The 11,573-nt window shown below is 32.7% G+C and overlaps 1 protein-coding gene across 2 annotated transcripts; it reads right to left on the minus strand.

Moving 5' to 3' along the window:
* Window positions 1–7,103: 7,103 nt before the first annotated feature.
* Window positions 7,104–10,848, minus strand: LOC111716466 (uncharacterized). Of its 2 annotated transcripts, none has more exons than XM_023491922.1 (5): window positions 10,712–10,848; window positions 9,507–9,594; window positions 8,840–8,952; window positions 8,507–8,607; window positions 7,104–7,639 (listed from the first exon to the last, which is right to left on the minus strand). In XM_023491922.1, exons 1-5 carry the CDS (start codon window positions 10,831–10,833, stop codon window positions 7,545–7,547), a joined length of 519 nt encoding a protein of 172 aa, XP_023347690.1. In that variant the 5' UTR covers window positions 10,834–10,848; the 3' UTR covers window positions 7,104–7,544. The 2 variants fall into 2 exon arrangements, with proteins under 2 accessions (XP_023347690.1, XP_023347691.1); XM_023491923.1 differs by lacking the exon at window positions 10,712–10,848 and adding an exon at window positions 10,124–10,175.
* Window positions 10,849–11,573: the final 725 nt, after the last annotated feature.

Below are 11,573 nucleotides of genomic sequence, written 5' to 3' on the forward strand. Positions count from 1 at the left end.
TGGCGTGTCTGTTTGCTTGCCTGTCTGTCTGTATCCAATGAACGGCAAACCTAATTTATCAATGGCATCTCAAATGCACCCAGGAAAGGTTTATGTCAAAGAGGAAAAATATCGACATTTGTTCTTTATGAAAAATGAAAATGCACCAATTTTAACAAACAAAAATTTCAAAGCATTAGTAAAAAGCTAAATTTGTTAATAGGAAAGGGGCGCAAAGCGCTCTATAAAAGCCTTGCATATATTGAAACCATTTATATTAAATTCGCAAATGCGCAAAGGTTAGCACAGATAACACCTAATCTATATTCGTTGCAAAACTGCGCAATCCACACCAAAGGTCATCCAACCCACAAGAAAATTTGCAGGAAATAAAAAAAATTTGGAAAGTGCCATAATCAAACTAAAGACTGACATGGAAAACTGCACAAAATTGAAGAATGATGGACAACTGCACAAAATTGAATAATGATGGACAACTGCACAAACTGAAGACTGATGGACAACTGCACAAAATTGAAGAATGATGGACAACTGCACAAATTGAAGACTGATGGATAACTGCACAAAATTTAAGAATGATGGAGAACTGCACAAAATTGAAGAATGATGAAAACTACACAAATTGAAGAATGATGGACAACTGCACAAATTGAAGAATGATGGACAACTGTACAAATTGAAGAATGATGGACAACTGCACAAATTGAAGACTGATGGACAACTGCACAAAATTGAAGAATGTCGGACAATTTTACAAACTGAAGACTGATGGACAACTGAACAAATTGAAGACTGATGGACAACTGCACAAATTAAAGAATGATGGACAACTACACAAAATTGAAGAATGATGGACAACTGCACAAATTGAAGAATGATGGACAGCTGCACAAATTGAAGAATGATGGACAACTGCACAAAATTGAAGAATGATGGATAACTGCACAAAATTGAAGAATGATGGAAAACTGCACAAAATTGAAGAATGATGGGCAACTGCACAAATTGAAGAATGATGGACAACTGCACAAAATTGAAGAATGATAGACAACTACACAAATTGAAGAATGATGGACAACTGCACAAATTGAAGACTGATGGACAACCGAACAAATTGAAGAATGATGGACAACTGCACAAAATTGAAGAATGATGGAACAATTGCACAAATTGAAGAATGATGGACAACTACACAAAATTGAAGAATGATGGACAACTGCACAAATTGAAGAATGATGGACAACTGCACAAATTGAAGACTCATGGACAACTGCACAAAATTGAAGAATGTCGGACAATTGCACAAACTGAAGACTGATGGACAACTGCACAAATTGAAGAATGATGGACAACTACACAAAATTGAAGAATGATGGACAACAGCACAAATTGAAGAATGATGGACAACTGCACAAATTGAAGAATGATGAACAACTGCACAAAATTGAAGACTGATGGACAACTGCACAAAATTGTAGAATGTCGAACAGTTGCACAAATTGAAGAATGATGGGCAACTGCACAAATTGAAGAATGATGGACAGCTGCACAAATTGAAGAATGATGAACAACTGGACAAAGTTAAAGAATGATGGACACCTGCACAAAACTGTAAAATGATGGACAACTGCACAAATTGAAGAATGATGGACAACTGCACAAATTGAAGAATGATGGACAACTATACAAATTGAAGAATGATGTACAACTGCACAAATTGAAGAATGATGAACAACTGCAAAAAGTAAAGATAAGTACTAATTTAGTGGAAAATATCTCGTTAAAATCACATCCAAATTATAACCACCTATAGTAAGCCATAATCCTTAAAATATAGAGAGTGTGCACATTAGATACGAAGGGCCAATATTAATATTGAAATTGATTTAAAGTTAATTAGAAAAGTTTGTCCTCCTAGGTTTCCTCTAATATATAATATAGGAGAATATTACAAAAACTTTTTAACTTACAATCTCTAAGTATACAAACTAATCAGGGAGAGAGCTATGTTGGGAGATTGCAACCTTTAACATCAAGATAGAAAAAACTAAAACTTTCTCAAGATCTCAAAAAATCAAGTTTTAGTTTTAATCTAAAATGCTAAATATACAACAACAGAAAAATGAATTTGCAAGAAATATTAAAATTGCACCCTTCCTAATCTTGAAATGGATAAAATACAGAAACTGGTCGCTTCTATTCTAGCAATTATAGTCTTGTATATGAACAGCATCAATTATACATATTGCAGTACATAAATACATAAATACATTAATACATAAATACANAGTTTTGAGAATTTCAATAAAAAATCTCAAACATAACAGTTTCACCCAGACTGTGAAAGTGAACATATGTTTTTTTCTTGCATTGGATATGTTTTGTAATTAGATTCGTAAACTATTTTTTCTATATCTAAGAGATTTAAGGTTTGATATGCTTTGTATTTGATATGTTTTGTAACTTGATACGTTTTGCACTTTAATTTGTTTGTGGATATGTTTGTATCTTTATATGTTTTGTATCTTGATAGGTTTTGTATCTTGATATGTTTTGTATCTTGATATGTTTTGTATCTTGATATGTTTTGTATCTTGATATGTTTTGTATCTTGATATGTTTTGTATTTTGATATATTTAGCATCTTCATATGTTTTGTGGCGATTTGTTTTGTTTTAATATGTTTTGATTTGATAGGTTTTGTTTTCATATGTTTTGTTTGGATATGTTAATTGAGTGATGATATGTTTTGTACATATATGTTCTCAAGGATTTATGAAATAGGAACGAAATAATGCAAAAAAAACTTTAGATATAAAAATCGACGATATCCGCAGCATTTTTCTTCAGACAAAATTTCCAAGGGTACCGTCGTGTATTATACATGCGATTTTAGTGTATAAGTGCAGAGTCAATGAATAAACGTAAACAGTCCCTTTAATCATATTCCGTTACAAAGTTTAACCAGGGTATTCGTGTGAAGATGTTAATAGACAAGTTAAAACCAGTAGTTCGAGTTTTTCCGGTCTTTAGTTCCTTATTCAGATATAATACTTTATATACGCTTTACATACGCTTTATATACGCATTATATACGCATTACATACGCTTTATATACACTTCATATACACTTTATATACGCTTTAAATACGCTTTATATACGCATTATTTACGCTTTATATACACTTCATATTCGCTTTATATACGCGTTATATACGCTTTATATACGCTTTACATACGCTTTATATACACTTTATATACGCTTTATATATATACTTTACATACACTTTACATACGCTTTATATACGCATTATATACGCATTACATACGCTTTATATACGCTTCATACACGCGTTATATACGTTTTATTTACGCTTTATACGCTTTATATACGTTTTATTTATGCTTTTTACACGTTTTTATATGCTTTATATTCGCTTTATGTACGCTTTATATACGCTTTATATACGCTTTATATACGCTTTATATACGCTTTATATACGCTTCATATACGCTTTATATACGCTTTATATACACTTTAATGCAACATTTAAGCATAATACTATATGCGTAATTCATAAGAACATTAAATGCACGCAAATGTTGTTCTACAAAAGTAGAGAAATATTTCTGGAATTCAGATTTTGTCACAAACTCAAATTTGTAAATCTCAATATCTTTGCAACATGATATCCTATGAATTCTGTTAGATCACATAATCTAAGTTTGAAATATCTAAAAAAAGTTCACCACTACACATAACATCACATCACATCATTTATATTATATAACTTCTATCACACTCCACGAGATAGAAGTTTTTGCGATATTATTGGCTTGACTTTGTGCCCTTGTAGCTCTTCTATAATAGTTTAAATTTAGTAAGAGGATTGAAAAATTAGTTGGTTAGATTACATTCTCCTTATCTAAAACATGTTTATTCTTCTCAAGAAAACCTCTCTATCTATCTATCTATCTATCTATCTATCTATCTATCTATCTATCTATCTATCTATCTATCTATCTATCTATCTATCTATCTATCTATCTATCTAAAGTCCTGAGTGGTCTTCTGAAGACTATTAGTCCTCCGTCCTCTTTTTCTCCCCCACCCCTCTTTTCCTCATGTAATCTCCCCTTGGCTTTCATGGGGTTGCGGGAAGACATTCCCACGGTACATTCCAGTCCATTTCGTGTACCGGGCAGAATTTCAACTAGACAGGGCAAGCAGTACAGTACAAATACAGACTATATGAGGCAAAACGGGACTGTACGCCAAATGAATGATCCCCTTCTAGTGAGATTTTGTGTTCCAAACACTTCATAATGCATATAGAAGGGAGGGCGATTTTAGATGAAAGGAAAAAGTAAGATAAACTTAATTTAAAAATAGATGGCGCAAAGCGGCAAGAAAACTTTTTAACACCTTTTTCAGGGGGACGCCCCTTTGCAAGTAGGTGCAAGATCATTTTTTACTTATCACACTTGATTTCAACCTTTGCTTGTAAATCCCAAAGGGGGGTAGGGTCTCCCTGGGATGCCCAAGGGGGGGCAAGAGGACTACTGCCCCCCCTGTATACGCCCGTGATGAGATTGCAAAGATAACTTGAAACTCTTCACATAAATCCATGCTGCCATGGACATTTTCAAGACTGGATTAACTTTGAAGTGCCGCAACACCTTGCCTTTGATTTTACTTTGTTAAACGATAAAGAACTTGTTTTAGATTAAATTTATTAGAAAAGCTTGGCAAAATTCTCAACGAATTTTAAGTAAGAGCTTGCAACCTTTGACTATCTCAAGTTTAAATTAAGTCTCCTGCCTTGAATGTCACAATGTGGTCTTAAAATGGCTTATTTAATGATTTTTTATTAAAAAAATTTACAGTTGCAGTTATGCAGTCAATTTTCTTTTTCTGAAGATATCTTCATATTGATCATCAGTTTTCTAGTAAATATCTTCCTTTTGATCATTTTCTAGTAGATTCCTTCATATTGTTCAGTATTCTAGTAGATTCCTTCATATTGTTCAGTATTCTAGTAGATTCCTTCATAGTGTTCAGTATTCTAGTAGATTCCTTCATAGTGTTCAGTATTCTAAGAGGTACCTCGATTTTCTGGTATAAATGATTAACGACTAAGCTTTTGTGACCAGAGAAGTGAAATTTATGGCGTAAACATAAAACATGATAAAATAAATAAAACAGATAAAATATTGGCGCTGTATAGGATCAATTCTACCAACATTACATTGAATCTAAAAGGGAGTGTAGTCGTAATTTTGAAGCACCCCTGACCCTTTAGTAAAAGTAAATTCAACCTAAAGTCTGACCGCGTCAACCTTGTTGCACCAGCTTTAGTCCTATTAAGTGCATGGTCTGTTTTATTTACCCAATGTCCGGGCGATACAGTACAAACTGGGAACGGAAAGGTTGACCCGGCTCGGAAATTCAAATATACTACGGCTGCCCGTGTTTTAAGTGACACTCCATTAATTTGTCCAATTCACAATGGTACCTTTAAAACCTTTGTCTGATCAAGTCTAAATAAGATTTCCATGTATTTTTAAAAAACTGATTCTTTTTTTTTGTTGATTTTCTATAAAAGTGGCTTGAGCATTTCTTGATAATGAAACAATGGAGAAATTAGCAAAATTAAACACTTTTCAATCTAGAAAAATGACGTTATGAGATTAAGGTCTCAAGAGTATTGTTGTGAATTGGCATTCCTCTCTTTAAATGGAGGATCACTAAAAAACCTGGTTAAGAAACTCTATACAATTTTTTACAGTTATATCTACCAAATAAATGAATAAATGTAAAGTTTATAAATCCACCAAATATATAAGCTCGGAAATTCAAATATACTACGGCTGCCCGTGTTTTAAGTGACACTCCATTAATTTGTCCAATTCACAATGGTACCTTTAAAACCTTTGTCTGGTCAATTCTAAATAAGATTTCCATGTATTTTTAAAAACTGATTCTTTTTTGTTGGTTTTCTATAAAAGTGGCTTGAGAAACAATGAAGAAATTAACAAAATTAAACACTTTTCAATCTAGAAAAATGACATTATAAGATTAAGGTTTCAAGAGTATTGTTGTGAATTGGCATTCCTCTCTTTAAATGGAGGGTAACTAAAAACGACCTGGTTAAGAAAAAGGAATGTAAAAAGGATAAAAGTTTTTAACTCCATACAAGTTTTTTTTACATTTATATCTACCAAATATATGAATAAATGTAAAGTTTATATATCTACCAAATATATGAATAAATGTAAAGTCTATATATCTACCAAATATAAATGAATAAATGTAAAGTCTACATATCTACCAGATATATGAATAAATGTAAATTTATATATCTACCAAATATATGAATAAATGTAAAATATATATATCTACCAAATATATGAATAAATGTAAAGTTTATATATCTACCAAATATATGACTAAATGTAAACGTACAATCGTTTCTCATCCTTTGTGGGTAACCCTGTATAAAGCACTCAACCTTTACCAAAGGGTATAAATCTTGTGAACAATAAAGACGACATTTAATTCTGTAGTCCCATGTGGGGGGGGAAAATTAGAAAGGATAGTAAATCATTTATTTAAGGCTTATTTTTTTCCTTCAATACCGTATTCCGTATTGATTTTATTAACGAGAGTTTATTGCTTAAAATAGTTACTTTTCGTCAATTTATAATAAAAGTTTTTTAAAGCAGTCTTTGGCGGAGCTCGAACAATCTTTCGCAGGTCTTGAACAGGGTTTTGCAGGGATCGGGCAGGGTTCTTCTAACTTTTGGGTTCAAACAAGATTTTGCGGGGCTCATGGCCGAATGGTCTACCCTCCCTCGGGTCACTCATGGGTAAGATTATAAGCACATCTCGCAAAAACTGTATTCTACGCTCTGCAGACTGCAGTACACTTTTTGTTAACAAAGAGGGGCTTCCTGGTCTAAATTTCTTAATTAAAATTGAACAGAACAGATGCAGTGATAGTTAAAATCAGACCATGTTCTTAGAATAATTGAGATCCGAGATTTCTAAATTTCTGAAAGTTTTGTAAATGTCGTCTTCATAAAAATTATTTTCTCGGAAATTAATAAATTGATATATATATATTTCTTCATATATAAAGTTTACATAAACAAAACTATATTGGAAGTGTAAAGGGACTGTGTAGGAATTCTAAGTGACTTTCCAGTTAATGGGAACATGACCGATTCACAACGGAACCCTTTAAATCTTATTCTGTTTAAGTGTATCATTGTTTTTATCTCTTAAAGAATGTTAAATTCTACCAGTTTACCCCAGTTGTGTCGGTTGTAGAAATCCGCAAGTGACTACTATTGAGGAACCACAAAAGAAAATAATTAATATGGATATCTCAATCATACTTGATCTATACAACATACAAGGCTGTTAAGGGCACCGTTGAGGATTAAACATCCCGTTCTATAAATGTGAAATCAGTTGAAATTACGTCTACAGTCCCTTTAAAGGAAGATCTTGAGTTTACATGAAGGATGGAGCAGTGGAGCTATCTCTTCAGTCCGAATGGAGTCCGTAGGTTTGATCTGTCCCTCATATCTCCAATATTTGTTGAGCCTGGTTCACCGTACATTCTTCGACCAACTTAACAGAAGAAACATTTTTATTGGAATTCATAGTTTTCACAGATATAGCGGGAACCATAAAACGGTGAAAAAAGGAAGACGACTTTTATACTCAAGACATGCTTTTGATTAGTCCAATCAACATAAATCCCTGCAATTCTTATGTTTATACAAACTCATTTCAGTTAATTTTTAACCTACCACGGTAAAAGTATTTGCTTCATGACAATATCAAAGATTGCTAAAATATCGTCTTCCTATTCTACAGTGTTAAGGATAATGGATAATTGTCCGAGTAATATTAGGCGATATTTAACAATAATTTATACAGTTGACGCCGTTAAATATCGTCTTCCTATTCTACAGTGTTAAGGGTACCATTATGGATAATTGTCCGAGTAATATTAGGCGATATTTAACAATAATTTATACAGTTGACGCCGTTCAAATTTTCTGAAATATTGACCGGTAACGCCGTTCAAATAATGATATAATTTTAAGAAAAATTTTTTAGTAAACAAACGGCCACCTGAAAAGTTGGTCCGTTATGTGATTTAACAAACCGTTGACGAACGGTTAAAAAAATCTAAAATACGCAGTCCTATCTGCGTAGAGATTTTCTCAAATGCATTTTCTCCGGGGAAATTGCCGCTTGGGAAAAAGCTTTGGGAAAGTACCTAACATTGCCCTATCTTTGCACTCAAGTGAAAGTGTTTTTTTTCACAAAATAATGTTCGCCAAATTTAAGTAATCTCAGTCTAATCGATGTATCTATGTAAAGTTGACCAAAGAAAATCTTCTAGGTTACCTTGTATGGCATCAGGTAAATTATACCATACTAGGTTGTTTAGGTAAAGTTGACCGGAGATAATCTACTAAATTATACCTAGGTTAGATCTACTGGGTTGTCTAGGTAAAGTTGACCGAAGATAATCTACAGCAGCTTCCACGCTTGTTATGTCAGTACTGCAGGGACTAGTCGGATTTCTAAATATATCGATTTAAAGATTAAACAACTGACCCATTGCAAGTCGTTCTCAAAATTTTTGCATTTTGATGAAGCTCTCTATACTCCAACTTTCCCATTCATATGATTAATGATACTGTATTTTTAAAAATTACCCATTCCCCCCCCCCCACCAGGGAAAATAAAAAAATTGCACATGAAAGGCAGGTTTTATAATCTTTTTCATACTTTTTCAAAAATAACTTTATTTACCTGAGTGAGTGGGTTCTGTTAACACTAGGCCTGGTATTGGATCCTGATCCTGGGCTAGGGATAAAATGAGCTGGAAGCCGGGTGACAGATGAGGTTCGACCAACTGGTAAAACCTGCAAGGAAAAGGTCACTAAATTCTTTTCCAAATGGGAATTTTGTTAAGTTAACAGTCTGAATAAACTAAAGATTTTCCAGAATAGAATAGAAAATATTTGACAATAAAAAGATTTTAAAAGAATTTTGCAACTTTTTCGCACACAACTAAATTTGTCATGCAAAATACCACAAATGGACCTCATACCATTTTGATTTAAAATACCCAGCAAATATAGGATTAAAATACCCAGCAAATTCAGGATTAAAATACCCAGCAAATTCAGGATTAACATACCCAGCAAATTCAGGATTAAAATACCCAGCAAATTTAGGATTAAAATACCCAGCAAATTTAGGATTATAATACAAGCAAATTCAAGATTAAAATACCCAGCAAATTCAGGATTAAAATACCCAGCAAATTCAGGATTAAAATACCCAGCAAATTCAGGATTAAAATGCATTCTTGGAAAATGAATTAACATCAAACAATTACAATTGAAGTCAGTGAAATTTAGGAGATAATTGAAAATATATTTCTTTTTAAACATGTCATAATTTGATAACTAACCTCATGAGGTTCTCTGAGTTTAAGTTTATTACTCCTAGGTATAGATCCAGTACTGAGGGGGGAACTCGGAGCGGATTCAAACCTAGTCCTAAAAAAACCTAGTCTTGTCATTTGTAAAATGTGATCTGAATTTCTTTTGCTTTTGAAAATTGTTATTTATTAAATAAAACCATGAAAATGTTTAATACTGAACGAAACTATACAGGGTGTCCCAATAAACATGGGAATTCAGTGACGAATTCGATATCGTCTTTTCAAATAATTCTTTGATTTAGTAAAGTGATATCTACTGAGAAAGCTGTAATCTGTACGAGTTTCGTCTGCTATGTTCACATTTTGTTTGTTTATGTTTTGACTGTATACGGTTGTACTTAGTAAAACAAGAAAATTGCAGTATACAAACAGTGTAAACTTATCCGTCTTCACTGTTCATCTTGCGAATACATTATTGACACATCTTTACAGCCATTTACAGTTTGATAAATTAAACTCTAGCAGACATAATTATATTATGGTATTACAATGCTAATTCATAACAAAGACGATATCAAATTCGTCACTGAATTCCCATGTTTTTTGGGACACCCTGTAATTATAAAAGCACAGTAAAGACAGACCACATTTTAGAAATGTCAGGACAACGGCTATTTTGTGATCATTATTTCATAAGATAATTTTGCTAACTGAATGCCGCAAACTATTTTAAGGTCAAAGACGACTTCAAGTCTTCAATCTTAATTAATAAATAATTCCGGTTTATTTATGTAGTTGAACTAGTTATTTGAGAAAGAGAAATAGTTTGACTTCCAGTACCTAGTTCAATCATTTCTCAATAATCAATAATCATACCACTCAGTACTACTTTAAAGATTTAACATTAAACTTTTAGGGTTTACTTTTACACTGTGAGTGTGCTCGAAGGTTTGCAGCTTAGAAAATTATTAAACAATAAAACAATGAGAAAGAAAAAAATTTAAATATCTTTTTCAGCGTTTCTTGTCTTATCTATAATATTTCGAATATTTTCTTTCTTAATTCCAAAAAAATATGATTAAAGAATTGAACTATAAAACTAGTTTAAGAATTTCAAGTGACCCAAACGGTACTCTTTAACTTTTTCTGAAAACAAAATGATTGCTAACATCGAAATATCAAAGGTTTCCATCATCAGATGCAAAGATATAGGGATTTAAACTAGTAGTTACCTGAAGGAGGAAACTTTGCCTGTAACTACAGGGGATGGAGATCTCTTCTTTAAACTTGGTCTGGTTCCTGTCCCAGTTCTTCCTCTAGAAACATTTAATTCTTTTGTTTTCATTAATCGCATGCAGTCAGACCCATAAAACAAGCAATATTTTGTGTACAGTCGTCGTCGTATATACAGTGATAACCCTAGACAACTCTGAAATAGGAATACGACTTTATAGCAATACTTATGTGTATTTTATGGTGTTACAATGCAAATAGTTTTACTATATACGATACTATACACCCAAGGGGGAACCCTTGGGTGTGTTCACATTATTATTGGACTATTTTAAATCAAAACTTTAAACTAAAGATCATCTTTCTATTCCAAAATTGTATAGGTCTCACTGTAAGTAATATATATTCTTCATTATTTACAGCACAAACAATCATAAACAAAAATTATCAAGATTTTTGAAAATTTCAGAAATCCCGTGATTTTGCTACAGAAACAGAGACAATTAAAGGGATTTAAAGATAGAAAAACTTAAAGAGCGTTCTAGATGGGTATATTTAAAAGGACTCCTAGCTGAGGGTATTTAAAGGGACTCCTAGCTGAGGATATTTAAAAGGACTCCTAGCTGAGGATATTTAAAAGGACTCCTAGCTGAGGGTATTTAAAGGGACTCCTAGCTAAGGGTATTTAAAGGCACTCCTAGCTAAGGGTATTTAAAGGCACTCCTAGCTGAGGATAGTCAAAGGGACTCCTAGCTGAGAGTGTTGAAAGGGACTCCTGGCTAAGGTATTTAATGGGACTCCTAGCTGAGGGTATTTAAAGGGACTCCTAGCTGAGGGTATTTAAAGGGACTCCTAGCTAAG

This window comes from Eurytemora carolleeae, unplaced genomic scaffold (genome assembly GCF_000591075.1).
Source record: "Eurytemora carolleeae unplaced genomic scaffold, Eaff_2.0 scaffold2074, whole genome shotgun sequence".
In the NCBI taxonomy this organism is placed as follows: Eukaryota; Metazoa; Arthropoda; class Copepoda; order Calanoida; family Temoridae; genus Eurytemora; species Eurytemora carolleeae.